The sequence below is a fragment of the Monopterus albus genome, unplaced genomic scaffold (genome assembly GCF_001952655.1).
Source record: "Monopterus albus unplaced genomic scaffold, M_albus_1.0 scaffold504.1, whole genome shotgun sequence".
Taxonomy (NCBI): Eukaryota; Metazoa; Chordata; class Actinopteri; order Synbranchiformes; family Synbranchidae; genus Monopterus; species Monopterus albus.
Window position 1 is genome coordinate 157,372 of NW_018128384.1, and position 19,954 is coordinate 177,325.

At 46.7% G+C, this 19,954-nt stretch overlaps 1 protein-coding gene across 1 annotated transcript in view; it reads left to right on the forward strand.

Moving 5' to 3' along the window:
* The first annotated feature begins 1,025 nt into the window (after window positions 1–1,025).
* LOC109952841 (tetratricopeptide repeat protein 28-like) overlaps window positions 1,026–19,954 on the forward strand; it is a 30,955-nt gene continuing 12,026 nt past the window's right edge. The window contains 15 exon segments of the mRNA XM_020588124.1: window positions 1,026–1,298; window positions 1,385–1,515; window positions 7,243–7,464; window positions 8,675–8,863; window positions 8,983–9,079; window positions 12,849–13,045; window positions 13,124–13,277; window positions 13,377–13,548; window positions 14,062–14,230; window positions 14,322–14,482; window positions 14,590–15,078; window positions 15,816–16,008; window positions 16,110–16,190; window positions 16,719–16,971; window positions 19,023–19,132. Coding sequence (XP_020443780.1) covers window positions 1,061–1,298; window positions 1,385–1,515; window positions 7,243–7,464; window positions 8,675–8,863; window positions 8,983–9,079; window positions 12,849–13,045; window positions 13,124–13,277; window positions 13,377–13,548; window positions 14,062–14,230; window positions 14,322–14,482; window positions 14,590–15,078; window positions 15,816–16,008; window positions 16,110–16,190; window positions 16,719–16,971; window positions 19,023–19,132 — 2,856 coding nt within the window. The 5' untranslated portion in view covers window positions 1,026–1,060.

Genomic DNA, 19,954 nt, shown 5'->3' on the forward strand with positions numbered 1-19,954 from the left:
GAGAAGGACCGGAGATGTCACTGTCTGTCTGTCATAGGCCAGGGAGGGCTGATGGCGTTTTCACAGCATGAGAAGTTGTGTGTCTGCAGTGATAAAACATATGCAGCGGCTTTTACTGTGTGTGTGTTGTGTCTGTGAACAGGAATGTCCAGAGGAGAGCCTTTAACAGCCATGAAATAACAGCAGAGTCACAGTAACACAAGTACAGAACAGTCAACAAACTGAGTAGTTACACATCAATACTGTTTTAACATGCACCAACACTGGGTGCATTTTATTACTCTGATTTATTTGGAAATGTGTTGGTGAAACTTTGAGCCCTAACACACAAGTTTCTTCCAATCTACCTGGTGCAGTTCTTTGTAAAATAAAGACAACTGCAGTTTGACTGTCAGTGCACCGCCTCCACTCTCCTCCTCAGGTAGTGCAGCCTGCAGGACTGGCCAGCAGCTCCTACACACAATTTGTTCTGACAAGTTAAGTAGAGTTATTGGGAGTTTCTTCAAATCACTATTTCTTTTGCCATTTCTGCCACTTTCTTTTGAAATATGTCAACAAGGTGGGAACACGGCTGCTATCTTACAGTGGATAGCGCTGGCGGACGCCTGCTTGTCCGGTCATAGCGCTGATGTGCACAGTGCGCTCCACTGGAGTCAGCCCAAAGAAACAGAAGCCTAACGAATGCTGCTCACACATTTTGTAATTCCAGTTCTCCTTAATACATCCATGCCTACAAGAATGAAAGGGGCAGCATGTCTGTTGCCTGACAGGCAATAAGAAGGGCACATTTTTACTAACTCAGATCTTCTCCCATGTGGACCGGGGTAACTGGGTCGACTGGACAGAGGCACTTCAGTAAGAAGGTCAGTGTGAAGCAGTAAAAGTGTGAAGGACAAAAAGTGGGTTTTGGGAATGAGGTGGACGTGCACCACCCCTCCAACCCCAGTGTGGTGTAGTGTGGATCTGTATTGTTTGCTAGTTTGTGCCTCACCTCTGTCGTTGTGTGTGTGCTTTCACCTTCACAGACTCCCTTGAGCCCACCTATCAGCAGCTACAGAAGATGAAGCTGGACAAGAGCCCGTTCGTGGTCGTGTCCGTCATCGGCCAGGAGCTCCTGACCCACGGTTTCCATGGAGCCTCTGTCGTGGTGCTGGAGGCCGGGCTGAAGATCGGTACGTGCTCACTGAAGCTGCGCGGCTCCGTCTTCTCGGCCCTGAGCTCGGCCTACTGGTCCTTAGGGAACGCTGAGAAGAGCATGGCCTACATGCAGCAGGACTTGGAGGTGACAAAGACTTTAGGTATGGAAGAGCAGAAAGCAACAGGAGAAGGTGTGTACAGTGGAGAAATGAATCTGTCTCCATCATACCCTTTGCTTGGCTCACAGGTGACCAGTCAGGGGAATGCCGTGCACACGGGAACCTCGGCTCTGCGCTCTTCTCCAAAGGCAGCTACAGAGAAGCACTGGCCAATCACAGGAACCAGCTGGTGCTGGCCATGAAGCTCAAGGACAGAGAAGTACGTGGTTGGTGAGGATGAAAAATAGAGCGTGTGCTCATGCATATTCATGTAATAAATGGTATGGGTGTGCACCCGGTCCTGGCTGGAGCACGGCTCCCTCCACCCTGTTTTAGTGCACAGTCCCCAGAGTGAAGATCAACTGGTTTGGTATTATTTAGTTTAGGGACCACACCATCTGATGTGACGCTGTCAGAGCTCGTGAGTTTGCCAGGGTTCCATCAAGCACAAAGCACAGGCCTCAGCTTTGCTCCTCTTCCTCCCTCTTCGTCCCGCTCTTCTCCCCAACTGCTCTCGCTCTCTCGGCTTCCTCGACTGCAGTTCCTCTTCGCCTCGGGCCACAGCTGAACTCATCAGCTTTCTGCAGAAACACTGGACAGCTGTGGAAAGCAGAGTTAATTAGATCGCTGTTACAGATTAGACTTTGGCCCCTTTATGTCTCAAAACACAAAGCAAAGCTGTGAGGTTGTTTGTGTGCGTTTACTGTCGTTTGGCTACAGCCACGTAGCTGTGAGCATGTGTGTGTTCATTAGTGTGTGTCGCTTTGCTTTGCCAGCTTGTGCTGCAGTGTGAATATACAGCATGGTGTCAGGCAGAGCCAATTATGTCTCATTGGATTAATTTAATCTTGTGATTTTGTGCCTGTGGCTCTTTCTGTGGAATGTTTATTGTCTGTACTATCGTACAGGAAACAAACAGCCTTACTTGTGTGTTTAAGTTCGATCTGCTGTCTCTTTTCTGGAGCTGTTTCACTTTGTACATAAATATCAGTGAACTCTGTCATGACAGACTCATGGCTGGTCCAGAAGAAGTGTTTCCCTCCTGTGTGTTGCACTGTGGTTCTGCTGAGGTTCCTTCATTAGGTTTGCTACAATATGACTTGATCGTGTTCTTTGATGATTAGTGACTGTAGTTACACCAGGTGCTGATTAATGTCCCCCTGTCGGCTGTGAGGCGTCTTGCTCAGCCTCCCTCTGTGAAGGTGTTAGCAGGGGTTTCTAATATCGTGCCCACTACATCAGTAAACAGCTCTTTGTGTAACAGTTCAGTGCAGCTTTACTTCACTTCTGGCCTCCTCTGGATTTCACAGCTGTCCTCAGAAATATAGACTTACCCTTAATATCTTTTGATGAATGCTGTTACTGCAGTATCTAGTGAGACCCGACGGCGGGCTGAGTACTGTATCTTCCAGCTGTTCAATACTCAAAGACATGTTTCCTCTGTACAGTTTTATGTCTGTGCTTCGGCCACTAATGTTCCTGAAGGCTCCACTGGACCCTCACACACCGGTGGCTCGATATTGCACTCGGACACACACGCAGTCTGTTAATAGCATGTGATTGCATCCTGGATCTGGAGAGGCCTATTGAACACCTGTCATAAAGATGAATGAGGGTTTGAGCAAGTGTGTTTTAATGAACGCAGTGAGGCAGGAATAGAGTGTGGCTGTATTGTCGTCCATGCATCTTTATGTTTGTCTGGTACTTTTGCACACATACGTCTAGTTTTGTCACGAGCCCTGTCCACCTTGGAGCTCGGGAACAAAAGCTTCGTGTGTGTGTGTGTGTGTGTGTGTGTGTGTGTGTGCTTCTCCTCTTCAGGTGCACAGCCTGAGGCGACTCAGACGCGGTCATCAACAGAAATCCATGTGTTCCCAGACAAAGATGCCGCCCGCAGAGGGCTGAGTTCTAACCTCCAAAATATTACAACATAACTCAAGTCCAGTGCTTTGGTGCTAAAACAATTAGTCACTTGGCAGAAACACGGTGAGCAACAGTTCTGCTCATCAGTTAAGTCATTTGTTAGGCAGAAAAGCCAAACATTCACAAGTACCAGCAGTACCTTGCTAGCAGAGCGGCCCGTTTCAGGTCAGTTCTACTGATGCATTATTGTGCCAGTGATGATGGTGGACTGGTTTCACAATGCTACTGGTTTTATGTGATCGGGTCAGTCTTACCTTAACCTGGTGTACACACTGTTTCATTTACACTGGCATTTACTAAAGTCACATTTTACAGCTGTGGCTTTTCATTGGATGAGCATTTAGAGTCTATATTATAATTTATTGATGTTCGTCAGAGCCGCAGGAGTCTGGTTCCTCAGCAGCAACATGAAACTCTCCTCATTCTGCCTCCATTTCCTCCTGTCGTTCCCTTTCTCACCTCTGTTTCATATGTACTGGGGCGGCTGTGGCTCAGGAGGTGGAGAGGGTCGTCCCCTAATTGCAGGGGTCGCCACTGATCTGTCTCTGCTACCTCCTTTTGTTCTCACGCTATAGGTTTAACCATCCATCCTTGCCTGCCTGCTTCACTCACATGGTTTTTCTCTTTTGACCCACACATACTGTCCTAGTGAGATGTGCTGCCTTCCTGTAACAGTATGTCCAGATGTGGTGTAGTGGCTGGAGAGCTGCCAGTCTTTCACTCTCTTTTATATAACCACAGATGTAAACAAACAGGCACCACACACTTTTGTGTGTTTCCTCATGCTGAGGAGACCGTGTGTCCTTGAGGGAAATCAGACGCTCGTCTGGCCGGTGGACTGTACACTCAGAGGCCTCCTCGCCGTTTATTAAATCTCTGGCTGCTGCCTAGAACTCGGCCTCAGAGAGGTGTCATCTGGATTTTATGTGTTTACACTCATCACTGTGCTGGGAATTGGGATTTCTGTAGATGTGTGAACACACACAAGGACAGGCGTGCACAGAGATGAGAAGAGCAGGGCGCCCTGATGTTAATTAGAGGTGGTAAATTCCAGTAAAGGTCAGTTTGGCTGTTTCAGTGACAGATTTTAACACTCATTAAGGCTCTGATTTAAAGGTCTGTGTATCAGCTATTCACAGTCTGCATTTGAACTGAAGGGTCAGGTTTTTTTATTCCACAATTAATGATGTTTTCACTGTTGAATAATGTGCACATTATCTCCTTAATTAATGGTTATGTCAGTGAAGTGTCAAAAAACAGTGAGAAATACCTGTTATTGTCCTCATGGCCCAAAGAAATGTGGACATCCAACCTGATTCATTCAACCAACAGTGCAAAACCCAAATACAGATTTATCCAGTTTAGCATCTTATGACGAAGAGAAGCAGCAGATCTTCGTGTCTGTGAAGCTCAGGCCAGAGGATATTTGCCATTTCATCATCATCATCATCATCATCAACAACTTTATTTATATAGCATGTTTAACACAGCCAAGCTGACCAAAGTTAAAAAACAGTAAGACAAGCAGAAGCAATCAACACAACATTTGTGCTTGAAAAACAACTGAAACACTTAAACAATTGTCATAAACGCGTTTCTGATTAGTTTTCAGTCAGTCGGCCCTATTGTTGTTACCTGAGGTCTGGACACCGAGTCCTGTGCATATGGTGAACACACGAGCATCGAACTCCTCTTTAATAAGTCGTAGTTTCCTCTCCTCCTCTCTCGGACCTTCTTCAACATTTTCCTAGAGTTAATCTCTGACGTCCTCTTTCTCTCGGTCTGTCCCTTATTGTTTGCTTTGAAAGGTCAAATAAGGTCAAATTCATAATCTGATTCCTGAGTTCGTGTTGATGTGAGTCAGGGTGCGACTGTGTTTGTGTTCACAGCCTCTGACTGTCACATGAAGGAGCTCGCTGTTATGGATCTGTCGATAGTCACAGCGTGTTCACAGATGGGTTAGGGTTCACACAGGCCGTCGAAGGTGTTGGTTCAGACCGACAGCTGCAGACGGGAGCTCATCACCGGAAGAGGTGTTTCTCATGGTTTCAGTCTGGAGAAGATTTTATACCATAGAAAGCTTACAATGAGTTCACTGACATTAAAGCTGCAGAATCGTTCACCAGCGAGTCAGTACCGGGCAGACGAGGCTAAGGCTGCATCCCATTGACACCCGAGTCAAGCCAAGTCGTTCTGCCATCCTCGTCCCACATCATCATTTATTTCTAAAATAATTGTTCAATATATCCAAACATTTGCAGGTTCTCAGATTTAGAGATTTGCTGCTCATCTTTGTCGTGTACGCACAGTAAGTGACGTGACTATACTTTGGTTCTGACTGATCACATCGGACTGTGTCAAACGTTTAGGGCGTGTTTTCACTCTTTTTGCACTTTTATGCCCCGTTTAAGTTTATTGAGACATTAAGAGGAAAATGTAGTAGTGTTTTTCTTCACAGCAGTGTGTTTCTATGCCAGAGCCGATGATGATAAATGGGAGACGTGCCAATACACACCGCGGCGCTCTTGTCTTCATTTTTCTGTTTAATTTGAATCTAAATGTTCCTCAATCCTCACGATTATTTCCCACGATGACTCTCTGATCAATAGCAATCACTATAGTTAGCAAATGAGTGGGCAGGTCTCTGATTGCTGAGGCAGGAGTGGCTGTTCCTCGTTTCTCTCTGGGTCTAATCAGAGGAACTGATGAGAGCTGACACAATCTATGTGTTTTGGTGTGTGCGTGGCCGTGAGGTCACGGCCCTGTTTTCATGCACATGTGCACGGGTGAAGACAACAACAGCGTGAACTTAAGCCGAGACACTCACCATGATTTGCATGGTATTCTGCCTGAAGAGGCCCAGTGATTAGCAGAAGAGTGGTGCTAGAAATCATTAGAAGTGCAATAAGTGTCTCACTAAAGCAGAGGAGAAGCACAAGAGCCTGATGCGCGGCGGTGGAAGGACATGACACTCGCACAGCGGGGTCCAGTAGGATGTGACAGATTAGCTGCAGCTTCCAATAGGTGTGTGTCTTCAGGAGGGGCGCTTTCCATCACAGGTCATGTCCCCCGCACTTATGTTTATGATCCCTGCTCTTCAGATGGCCTTTCCACACACAGCGCTGTGGAGGGAGGAGGTTTCCAAGCTGTTCCACAGCCCATCAAGCAGCTCTGTTGGAACCCAAACATGAGAAGTAACTGCCACTGTCATTTGCTGTGAAGATTAATCTTGTTGGTGCCACCTGCTCTCATTTAAGGGGTCAGAAGGCACCTGGCGCTGTGAACATGTGCACATTTTATTGTGTTAAACATTTTATTTCAACTGGAAATCATTTCCTTTTTCAGTTCATTTAGTTTACAGACACTTCCCACCCAGTTTGACAGAGCTTGAGAGGGTCTGCAAGAGGAATTGGATAAACTGCTCAAATCCAGGGGTGAATCCCGGTTCCCTTAATCGCATCCACGCTTCCTGCACTTGCATATTTTCCTTGTCTTAGTCCCCCCCATGTAAGATGTGAGGAAAAGATTCAAGGAGAGGAACTGAGGAAACTTAATGAGAGATGTCCTTTTCCTCTGATCTTTACCTGAAGCATCCAGTCACCAACCGATTTCTGATGAATAGCAGACTTCTGCTAAGGATGCTCTGGTGTATCCTCTCTCATGGCTCCTCCAGCAGCCTCCTTGATCCTCAGTGCAGGAATTAGAGTTTTGAGATGTCTTTCAAGATGACGGAGACGAATGACATCCGGGTTGAGCGAGGAACAATCATATTAGGGGATTGGGATTGACCCCAGCTGTGCAAAGCTTGTAGAGACTCACCTTCTACGCAGTCCAGGATTAATGCTCTGGATACTTTTGTAAATGGGAGATTTGTAAAAATGTGTTTCACTTTGTCGTTGTGGGTTATTGAGTATAGACTGATGGGTAAAGTGAAGGATTCTGAATACTGTCTGAAGCCACGGTGTCTGTCTGTCCACAGCTCTGAATACTAACCAGTGTGCGTTGTGCTGATCTGTGCCCTCAGGCTGCATCCGGCGCCCTCAGCAGCCTGGGCCATGTGTACACAGCCATCGGCGACTACCCCAACGCACTGGCCAGCCATAAACAGTGTGTGATGCTGGCACGACAAACCCGGTGCCTGCTCTCAGAGGCTCGCCAGCTGGGCAACATGGGCGCCGTGTACACAGCGCTGGGAGACTTCACCAACGCTGTTCAGTGCCATGAGCAGCACCTGGATATCGCAAAGGTACAGTACTGCTGCTCTAATGGTCTGTGATGTCTGTGATGTGTTCAGGCCCCCAACGAGTTTTTATTTGGCCCAATAAGATCAAACTGGAAGTCTGGTGATAGTCTATGTTTTTCTTATTGCTGACTACTGTACTAACAAGTCCTGTATCAGTGCCTGATATGTTGTATTCCTCTGTGGATCAATCTGCCACTGAAGATAGTCCCCAGCTCGGCACTGGGCAGCACTTCAACAATCGAAACATTACATTTTCACAACTAAGTCATGACCATGGAATATTTTTCTCCCCGATGTCACTAGAAAGTTTGTTTGTGTCTTTATCTTATTGTATGTGGTTGAATCCATTGATTGTTTTTGCTGCCACGTGATAAAGCAGCCGTGTGTTCGCAAGGCTAGAATTAATAAAGGCATTACATGGGCAGACTGAATATAAAGCTGCCAGTGACAGTACACCCAGTAATTTAATTTTGGATTATTATGGAGAAAAGTGCGATTTGTATTCCAAGACTATGATCTGTTGAAACGGCTGCTTCTCTCTGACGTGGGCTCTGCAGCAGCAGGAGCTTCTAGCACATCTATCATTCGGTGAATGGGGTCTTTTATTGCACACTCCCAGAGAATATAATGTGTGTTCAGGACACTAGCTGTTAAGCCTGTACATATATGAAGTAGCACAGTTTAGCAGTTCACATAGCAAAAACACTAATCACTGCATTTCACTCTGTTTGTGTGTTTTGGATGAAGTGTGGCGTTGTAAATCGGACAGCCAACGCCATCTCGCTCTTTGTAGCTTCCTCTCATGCAACATACAGACTGATCATCTGGTGACAATTCGATTTGTTCCAGAATGAAGGTCCCTCAAGTGAAATCTTCTGACCAGTAAAAGTGTATTTTGTTTTGACAGTTTAGGCACTTTAGCTGGAAATATTGCAGCTTGTCACATAAACTGCCATCTGGTCCATGTGTGGGCTCCATCTGCAGCTTTATGAACTGGTGGAGTTCAGGGATACACTTGTCTTTGTTTTTTAAGGCCTTGGGGAAAAAGAATCTTTTTTAAACTTTAAAAATGATTTCTCTATTGCACTTCTACAAGTCATGCATACCAGCTGGTAAAGAAATCAGTTTTAATAATGTCTGATCTCTGGGGGCCTGAGACGGCCTGTCACTAACATACATGGGTAACGGTGAGTGCTGCTGATGTTTCTGTCAGACTCTGGAGAACCAACGTGAGGAGGCGCGGGCCTACAGCAACCTGGGCAGCGCCTACCACTCTCAGCGGGACTTTAACAAGGCCATATCCTACCATACACAAGTCCTGGAGTTGGCACAAGACCTGGGCGACAGAGCCATTGAGATGAGGGCATATGCTGGTCTGGGGCACACTGCCCGGTGCATGCAGGTTGGTGTGAATCCATTTAAAGACATGTCGGTTGTATGACTAAATTCCACAGGTGTGATCTGACATTCTGTCCTGGATAATAAAGAGCTATGAGTGATGATTGTTCTTGTTATGCCCAGGACCTGGAGACGGCGCAGCAGCACCACCAACAGCAGCTGGAAATCGCCCAGGAGCTGCAGGACCGAGCAGCGCAGGGCAGAGCGTCTTCCAACCTGGGTAAGTCTCCCTGGGATGGAAGTCATCTGAATCTGCATGTCCTCCGGTGTGGAGCATTGCATATCTGTACTTCAGTAGCAGACTGGCTAATAAGATAGACAGGATATACAAATACATTTACATGGGAGAAGCTGCAGAGACACTCGTAGACATCACGGTCACCGTTGAGCTTTCGTGGCCATAATTATGAGGGTTTAAAAGATAAACACATTTGACTGATGCAGCTCAGCAGGCGAGTGACGGATCCCGCTGATTGTTTGCTTTGCTGAAATGAATTACTAACAGCCAAATCAGCCACATCACACAAGAGGCTGAAGTTAGTGTGATAAAAGAGTCTAAGTCACTTTAAAGATGACCTGGACCTGTGGCTCATGTACATCCACAAGGAACATTAGTTACGTTTCTGTCTAATAACATCCCTCTCAACTGGTAACAACACACCTTCCTTGGTTAATTTGAGCTAGACCCAAACAGCTGACTCCAACCAGTGATGTCTAAGTGGAACCAGGAAGCTGCGTGTCAGAGAGAGGGGGGGTGCCATTACAAACAGGGACTAGTTACAGGTGCTGAGACTGACATGTTTGACCTGGTAGTGCACCATTCAGTTTGATACCCACCCATATTATAAAGCAGAATAACACTAAAACTAATAATGATGAGGAGAAGGTGAAGGTGAAGGTAGGGGGGCATTGCAGCACATCCATAATGAAGCTGTAGAAGTATGAGGAGCTGGCTTGTTTTATGGTTTATGGAGGAGAAACATCACAAACAAAGAGTCTGTGCCTGAATAAAAGAAGAAGGAATGTGAGAGTGACTGTAAGTTACGGGTTGACGTTTGGTTCAGTCCATGATCTGAGCTGACAGTAGACTCTGTTGTTCGATGCAATGAATAATGACTGAGATAACCACAAACACAGGCACTGTAATAAAAACACCTCGAGACACCACAAACTACCGGAGAGGCCACTGAAACTTGAGTATAGACAAACTATTTAACAGAAAAAGACACAGGTTAAAGGTAAAGTTCAGAGGTTTTGCAGCACAGAGGTCACCGTTACAGACCTACAGGGTCACTCCCAGCGGAGATGTGGGGGTCATCACTGTAAAACAAACTGAGCAGTGTCCCCTGACTGTCCAGCTGCCAAAATGCAACAGAGAAGAGAGCAGCCGATTAAAGTGTTGATGCTGCGTCTCAGCAGGACACCTGCAGGTTTGGAAGATTCCTAGAAAGTAAATAAACATCCCCAGACAGGCCTCGCTGCTGCAGGCAGTACTGTTAGTTATAAAATGTTCCTGTGTGTGACTGTGGGCTGTCAGGAGACGTCGCATTTGTAAAGTCAGAGTTTGGCTGTTGTGCTGCAGGAGTCTCAGTCAGCTCCATCAGACCTCAGGAGAGAGGAGGTTTATCAGCTCAGAATGGGCAAGCGCACAAACTTACATTAATCTAAATGAGTTCATCTCTTTAAGTGGTTCATCTATCCAACTGCTTTCTGCTTCTTATAAACACAATAATGGTCTTAAAGGACCATTCAGTTTGTAGAAAAGGACACCGATGGGTTTTAGATAAAAGGTTTCACGGTTTCTCCAGCACCCTAAGGTACCGCCTGCAGCAGTCTGACTGACAGGAAGCTCCAGCATGGTTTGTGTGCAGCAGCTTTTCCTGTCACATGAGCTGTTCCCTCGTTAACCTCAACCCGCTGTGTCACTGCTGGGTCAGCAGACTGACTGGGCTCTTGTGGCTCTGGCCGACTTGGTCTGCATTGCTCGTCAGCACCCAGGACTTTTTGTGCCCTACCTCCAAGATATGTGAAAATGAGCAGGATTATCTTTGTGCAGTGTGCAGATGCTGCGGCTCATTAACCAAAACCTCGGGCTGTGGATCATGTGATGTTCCCACTCTCCCATCACCTCATCTGAGGCCCTATCACGTGGCTGGAGCTGCGCTGGCCGGACAATACTCATGTCTTATTAAGCAGGCTTTGGTTTCTGCAGCCGCAGTGATATTGGAGAGCTGGCGAACCCGACTCCAGCACTGACTGGACGACTCGCCACTCTGTCTGTGTTTGTGTGCGTGTGTGTTGCGTGCACCACGTTACACAGGTGACATGAGCACTGCTTCAGGATGCATCGAGCCTGCAGCAGCCATGTTTTTGTGCTGTTTCCACACAGGCCAGTTTGAATAGAGCTGAGCCGTATTATTAGTGTTTTCCATCTGAAATGAGCAGAAAGACGAGCGCGCAGGTCGCCGATGCCTCGATGCTGAGGCTCCTGAGGGACGAGCTGCTGTCTGTGGGTCACCCCAGTGACACACATCATCATTTATGATTGATTATGTTTGTCTGAATGCTGACTTGACAAGCCTTCATTGTCCTCTCTTGTTGCCTCTCATCTCCTTTCCTCACTAGTTTCTTCCTCTCCTCCTGTCTCCTTCCCTTTCTTCTCCTCTGTTAACCCCTTCTCTCCTCTCCTCTTCATGTTTCCTCCCCTCTATTCCTGTTTAGTCCCCTCCACCTCTTACTTGTCCCCCCTTCCCCTTCCTGCCCCCATTTCCTGTGCCTTCTCCTCTCTTGTTACCTTGTTTTGTCTCCTCTCTTTGTTCCTCTCCTCTTCTTCTGTTTCCTTCTCTATCTTTTTTCACATCTTTTCCCATCTCCTCTCTTCTTTCTTCCTTTTCCTTCCCCTCTCCTCTCTTTCCTTCCCCATTTCAGTTTTCATCAAACTTCAAATATAAATGATACCTTTTTTCACAGTGATGCTTTCTCAGCCACAAACATCTCAACTCGGACTTTGTGGTGTCGCCCAGTGGAACTCCTTAGTGATTAGTGTTGTACCAGCTGCTAAATGCACCACTGTGTTCGCCGGCCTGTTGCTTCTAACTGAAATCTGCTGCCTGCTACGATGGGAACTGGTGTCAACGAGAGCTTTAAGAATCAAAAATCCAAAACTAGCTGAAAGATGCTAAAATGCTCTGTAGGTGTAACTAGCTATTCCAGCCAACTCTGCAGGTGTTTCTGTATGACCCAGGTCTCCCTTTCCCCATCAGCAGCCTCCTCTTCCTCACACACCCCTGTTGTTGGCTTATGAAAACAAATATACGTTGAGCAGCTTGGCTTTATTTTCTTACTCCGCTAAACGTCCACTTCAGTGTCTTATTCTTCCACAGTCTTAGTGTCGACTCTACCACTGTCTGACTTGAGCAGCACTTATAAATGTGTATGCACAAAAACCACGCACACATACATCGTGTCTGGCACGTAAACCGGGGTTTATAAAACCAGTGTCCATCATGCATTCTGCAGGGACACAGGTTATCTGCAGGTTTTAAAGTCTTAAAATGCCCTTAACTGAGATCCCTTAAAATAAGACTTCAACGAGGGTTTTAAAGCATCTTAAATTTCAGCTACTGTTTCTTGCCTACTGAAGACAGTTGAGCCTAGTTACAAACATTTCAGTTTTGTTTCTGTAGTGAAGCTCACAGAGGCTTCATGCCTCAGGCCCAGGATGTCCGCTGACCCTTGATTCATTGCAGTAGGCTGTATCTGTGTTATTTAGCTAGCTAGCTGTCACTGATGAGATCAGCCATTTCAGTAGACTTTGATGTTCCCTGACTCACAGTAGACTAGATAAACGTGTAATTAATTCATATAACTTTAGAGTTGCCTCTAATGACTTTACTTGGCCTTTCTAGCCACTCTGCTAACTGACCTAAGACTTGGACTTCTCTTTTAACAAACAAGGTTCGCTTCCCTTTTTTCACCTTCCATGTCAGGCATCATCCACCAGATGAAGGGGGAGTATGAGACGGCACTGAAGCTACACAAAGCCCACCTGTCCTTGGCACAGGAGCTGGGTGACTATGCTGCCCAGGGGAGGGCCTACGGTAACATGGGCAACGCCTATCACGCGCTCGGCGTCTGCGACCAAGCTGTCCGGTACCACCGACAGGAGTTACAGATCTCACTGGAGGTGAAGCCCCTCACTCTTCACAAGCAGCATTTTGGCACTGATGTGGAAGCGGGACTGTGAAGTGTGTCTGTGTTTCAGGTGAATGATCGCCCCTCACAGGCCTCCACACACGGTAACCTCGCTGTGGCATACCAGGCACTGGGCGCTCACGACCGAGCTCTCCAGCACTACCTTCATCACTTGACTGTCGCCCGAGAGCTCCGAGACTCTCAAAGCGAAGCACGAGCACTAGGCAAGCTGGATAAGAGGGGGCGCATCGAGGACAGAGGCACAGGAATTCTTCTTGATTGAAAAGCATAACATGCTCTTAAATTGCTTTTTGGTTTTCCAGCAAACCTGGGCAACTTCCACAGCTGGAGGGGTGAATACGCTCAGGCCTTGCCATACTACCAGCAGTACCTGGCTCTGGCCCCAGGCCTGCAGGATCTTCAGGGAGAAGGCAAAGTCTGCCACAACCTCGGCTATGCTCACTGCTGCCTCGGACAGTACCGAGACGCCGTCAGGTCAGAATTAAAAGATTCATCTCACAAAACGTAAACAAACGTTTCAACCTGACTAACTGATGTTGGGTGAGTCATTGCAAACTGGAGTCATTAACTAAATATTGTAAAATAAGATGCCATCTGTGAAACGCTGCTGGTTGCTTGGTTTTGGCATTTCCTACATGAAATCTGGTGTTGTCTACCGTTTGAGCTGAACCCTGCTGGAGAAAGGCGGCGGCAGAGACGCATCTGACAACCAGCATCTATGATGCTTTGCAGCCAAATGTAATTTAAACCTGTTCAACATTGTTTTAAATTTCTGGGGAGATCCCAGATTAAATCTGGAGGAATCTCACACTAGGGAAAATGACATGGTTTAAATATAAATTTACGAAGCATATATAAAAAAATATATGTGCACATAAATTCACATTCTTATGTGCCACACATTCTGTTAATGCTTAGTTCTTTCCAGGCTCGTGCTTTTCTCTGACGTTGGAATGAATGGCTTTGCCTTGTTCATCCACACCCTAGGTATTATGAGCAGGACCTGGCCTTGGCAAAGGACCTCCAAGACAAACTAGCCCAGGCAAAAGCCTACTGCAACCTTGGTCTGGCCCACAAAGCACTGGGGGAGTACAACAAAGCTGAGGAGTGTCAGAGACACCTGCTCTCTCTAGCACAAGCCCTGGATAACACACAGGTCACTGACTAATGTTCACTGTATGGTAAATTATAAAACATCCTTTATACACGAAGTGGTTGTTAACTGATGTGGTACCGTTTGTCAGCAGGCAGTTTTCAGGGCCTTTGGGAACCTCGGCGATGTGTGCGTGTGTCGGGGCGACCTACCAGGAGCACTGAGGTTCTACCAGCAGCAGCTAAGCCTCGCTCAGAAGGTCGTTGATCAGAAGATGGAGGCTGATGCTTACTCAGCACTTGGATCAGTTCACAGGTTATACGGTCCACAAAAGATTTTCAGCTGAGTGCTCTGCTCTGCTTTCCCTGCTTCCTCACCTCCTACATCTGATTCTCTCTGCTCACCCTCTCCTCCCACTTTAGGCTGCTCCGCCAGCTGGACACAGCCTTGTCCTTCCATAGCCAGGAGCTGACACTCCGAAAGGATCTAGGTGATCAGCAGGGGGAGTGCCGCGCCCTTGGCCACCTGGCAGCAGTGCATATGTCTCTGGGAGACTACGCTACAACCTTCCAGTGTTATGAGGCCCAGCTGGGCCTCACGCAGGGGCTCAGGGATGCTCGTCTAGAGGCCCAGGTCCATGGGAACATGGGCATCACCAAGATGAACATGGGAGTGTATGAGGAAGCTATTGGCTATTTTGAGCAGCAGCTGGCCATGTTACAGCAGCTGAGTGGACCTGAGAGCATGCTGGACAGAGGCAGGGCCTACGGGAACCTGGCAGACTGCTATGATGCTCTGGGAGACTATGAGGAGGCTATTCAGTACTATGAGAAGTACCTGACGGTGGCTCAGAGTCTCAACCATGTCCAGGACCAGGAGAAGGCCTACAGAGGGCTTGGTAGTGCACACAGGTTGGCCTCTGCTTGCTGCTTCTTGCAGCCCCTCAGATTCAGTGTTCTACACTTGTGTTTATATTTGTGTCGATATTAAAGTCAGACATATATTCATGTCACGTGCTTTCCCATTAGTTTGGAAGTGCCCTTCCAAAACGAGACCGTGTTCATGCAAGAATCTTAAATCAGCCTTTCTTGCCTCGAGCACACATTTTACACATTTTAAATTAGAGTCATGGTGGTAATGAAAATAATCCAGCTTCACTGATCGTACTCAGAGTAACAAGCAGCTGTGGTGATGGAGAAGGGCTGGTTCCCCCCCGTACTACATTAGCCTCTTCTCATATGGAACTCTACAATGCTCACTGACAACAGAACAAGGCTTAATGATGGGCTTCCTCGATCCATCTGTTGGAGCCTCTTTCTGCTCTCTGGAGTGTGACTGTGATGGTAATGAGGAGAAGAGAGTCACTGATTTACTGCAGCGACATTTCTTCTCTTACTCTTTCTCTCAGAGGACACACATACACATTTTTTACAATGCATAATCCAAATGTCCTGTTGTGAGCCTAGTTGCTCTTTTGTTTGCTTTCTTATATTGCCTGTGTGGCTCTCTGTGGAAGGAGGAGGGATTTGATAGTGGAACACCAGTATGATGTATTAAAAATGCAGGTGTACTTGTAGGCACAAACCAGTAACAAAGAAATAGATGATCAAGTGTTTTCCCTCCTCCTTCTCTTCTCTTCCCTCTTCAGGTCCATGGGTAGTCTCCAGCAAGCCCTGGTGTGTTTTGAGAAGCAGTTGGTGGTGGCCCATGAGCTGGGCGGGGACGGAGGGGGAAAGGCTCAGGCGTACTGGGAGCTGGGCACCTTACACAGCCAGCTGGGCAATTATGAGCAGGCCCTCTCCTGCCTGGAGCACCAGCTCAACATTGCACGTGCAGCAGGGGTAAGGTTCTTGTTTCAGCCTCTCCTCTTGTCAGACTGAATATGACAAATGGTCTTGTTTTTGAAAGGTTCATTTGTAGTAAATCCTCCTTTAACCGTCAGGATAAATCCCTGGAAGCAGAGGCAAGTGATGCACTTGGAGGTGTTTATCAGCTGATGGCAGACAATGAGACAGCGCTGCAGGTTTGCACAGATTTATAATACATCATAACTCAGCATGTTCTCTCCGTCATTTAAATCAGCAGCCTGACATTTGGTGACATTCACTTTCTTGCTGACCGTTAGATAAGAAGACCGATACTACTCATGTTTGTACACTAACTTTACAACTACAGCCACCAGTCTGTTAGCGTAGCTTAGCTTAGAGCCTGGATCTAGGCTCCATTTAACCTGCAGAGACTCCACCAAGTGCAAAGAAATAGTCCAGCACATACCCATACCCTAACCCATAACGCTCGACGTTTACACTTTTGGTTTTGTACTGGTGAAACAAACACGATATGACGTGTTCATTCTGTGAGATTTACAGGTGCTGGTTGGTGGATTTTGCTGCATTTAGACCGATTTGGGCTGCTTCATATTTAGCTTACATACTGTACATGACAGTGGCATTTATTGTCTCATCTAAACCTCCAACAACAAGAATATCAACAAGATTACTTCCTGAAATGTCAAACTAGTCCTTTGGGTAACCCAGCTCTCTGGCTACAGTGGCACCAAAGGGCTCTGGATATAGCGGAGCAGATGGGATGTGTGAGGAGCCAGGGCCGAGCCTACGGCAACTTGGGGCTGACCTACGAAGCTCTAGGAAACTATGAGCGGGCTGTGGTGTTTCAAGAGCAGCACCTGAGTGTGGCAGCACAGACCAATGACCTGGCAGCTAAAACTCTGGCCTACGGAAGCCTGGGAAGGATCCACCATGCACTGCAGAACTATGCACAGGCTGTGATGTACCTACAGGAAGGTAAGGACAACGGTACTAAGGTCTTAGCAGCACTTATTATGACGTGAGCGGCATGCCCATGTTTCCTGTAATCACAGACTAGTTGCTCTGTAATTGTGCCAGAGTTCTCATGTTATGTTGAACCTACCTTTAGCCACTGTGTAACACGGACATCACCGAAATGTTCAACTTGCAGCAGACAGTTTCCTCTGTATACAGATTAACTTTAATGGAATTTGTTTTCTTTTAGCTGTGTTTTTGTCTCCACCAACTCCAGAGAAAAATGTTTTTTAAGCTGCTAAATGGCCCTTTATGTTCACCAGCTACACACTAACTCTGTCTGCCATTTGGTGCTGGGCAGGTAGTGGACAGTGGGGTTATAAGAGCTTTTCCCTTACAACCGGCAGCCTGTTGTGGCTGATGAGAGCAGTAAACCAACCAGTGTAGCTGGATTGAAAGCAGCCTCAGATCTGTAGCATGTTGTGCCTCATGCTTCCTCCCCTCTTGTCTTTCCACTGCCGCTCACTGAAGGCGGACAGTGCGTAAAAAACACTTTCATCTCCGTCATAAATCAGGGTCTACGTCCTCAGAAGGATGAGGCCTACAAAGTTGTGTCCTTCTGGAGACTGAATCACTGGGCCAGACCTACTGAGACCAAAACTAGATTAACAGTGAGAAAGTGCCCTTAAATGGATGACAGATGGTCATTTGTAAAGGTTCTACATTATGGGCTGTAATGTCTTCAACACAAATGGAGCTGTATGTTACAACTATATCTATGTAACTGGATCATTATCACCACATAACGATACGCACGACTGTATATTGACTGTTAATAAAAACAAGTTTGTGCCCTGCTTCCATTGCTTCAGTTTGAACCGTAGCTACAGAGATGACTCTACTCTGACTCATTAATACCTTTTTACATGGGATCTATTTGCCAGTGGCTGATGACTAAATAAATGCTGGATATGATATAGATGTGTGAATGTACCTTTAACTTATGGACTGTTGGATACAGGGGACCATGATCCAGCCTCAGTCGAGAAGCAGCTTGTGTCTGACGGGAGTTTTACTCAGTCTGTTTTTGACACATGTCGACAAATTTGACTTGGAGGGAAGATGTGAGTCCCAGTTTTTCCTCCCCCTGCAGTCATATGGATTCCATTAGCACAGACTTTGATCTCCATGTGGATATTTGACTTAAACCCAAAGCTGTTTAGGCCTGAGAACATTGTGAACTGTGTTTCTGAAGCCCTGAAGAAGCATGAAGGGTATTCATGAGTCTGGCAGAGGCTAATAGAGGATCAGTGCTCTGGTGTTCACCCTGGAGTGTGTTTTCCTTCAAGCAGCTTGTTGTCAATAATCCTGTTTGATTTAACTCTCACCAGACTTCTCCTTCTGAAACGCACATCTCTCTTGCTTTGAAACTGAATCCCTGTTGAAAATAGTCCCATTTGAATCTCTTCCCTAATGTATTTAGAAGCATACTAATCACACACACACACTAACTAATGCTGGGACAAATCAGAATACAACCTAATTGTTACAGATGAGTGGTTGGGCTCGTCTACACATGCCTCCAGACTTCATCAAGCCTGTAAGACACGGTTACGGTTTGTCACTTAACTCACAGACCCTCTGATTATCAGCTCAACAAGCAGTGAGGAATCTAGCTGTGAGTTGAGGTGAGGACAGAGCTGGAGTGTTCCTCCAGTTAACCTCCTGAAGCAGACAGGGAACATCACAGGGCCAGGCAGACACGAACAGGCAGAGGAGCGTGAATCCAAACTTAGTGTTTGATGAGATTCTGCTCGCTCTGAGAGCCTAATGAGAGCTAAAGTCAACCTGCCATGACTGACTGCTCCTTCACAGCAGGGGAGATAAAGCATGTCTGAGACAAACTGAAGAGCAGAGAGAATATAAGAACTTTGAATAAGCACACAGGCAAAGAAAGACACAACTGCGAGCACCCGGGGCTCAGCACAACTTCTTCTCTGCAGCAACAGTTGTCAGTGTGAGGACTTTCAGATCATCCTCTAGAAACGGGTGTCTCTCCCTCCTCTCCTCAGGTCTGCGTCTGGCAGAACAGCTGAGCCGCAGAGAAGATGAAGCTAAGATACGCCATCGCCTGGGCCTGTCTGTGTGGGCCAGTGGAAACCTGGAGGAGGCACAGCACCAGGTGTGTGTTCACTCAGCTGCATTTCTGAACTTGTGCTTGCTTCACAACCCGTGTGAAGACAGAATCAGGTGTTTACTGCTGTAGGGACGTTTGGGATGTTTTTAAATAAGGCACCAGCTGCTGTCTTCACAGAGCTACCTTTGAGTGGAAAACATTACGATGCCTCACAGGCTGATTATCTCAAAACAACAGTTCTGGGATTTAGTGGACAGTAAGTGAATAGTCAGTTTGTTTAACAAACAAGTGAGGAGAGTGTGCAGAGAAGATGGAAGGAGTATTTTGAGGAACTGATGAATGAGGCAAATGAGAGGGAAAGAAGGGGGGAAGAGGTGAATATTGTAGAGCAGGAAGTAGCAAAGATTAGAAAGGATGAGGTGAGGAAGGCTCTGAGGAGGATGAAGAGTGGAAAGGCTGTTGGTCCAGATGACATACCTGTAGAGGTGTGGAAGTGTCTAGGAGAGACAGCAGTGGAGTTTCTATCTAGTTTGTTCAACAGGATTTTAGAGAGTGAGAAGATGCCTGAGGAATGGAGGAGAAGTGTACTAGTGCCGATCTTTAAGAACAAGGGTGATGCGCAGAGTTGTAGCAACTACAGAGGTATAAAGTTGATGAGCCACACAATGAAGCTATGGGAAAGAGGAGTGGAAGCTAGGCTAAGAAAGGAAGTGGATATCTGTGAGCAGCAGTATGGCTTCATGCCCAGAAAGAGCACTACTGATGCCATTTTTGCTCTGAGAATGTTAATGGAGAAGTATAAAGATGGTCAGTAGGACAGAGTGCCAAGAGAGGCGCTATGGTACTGTATGAGGATGTCAGGAGTGG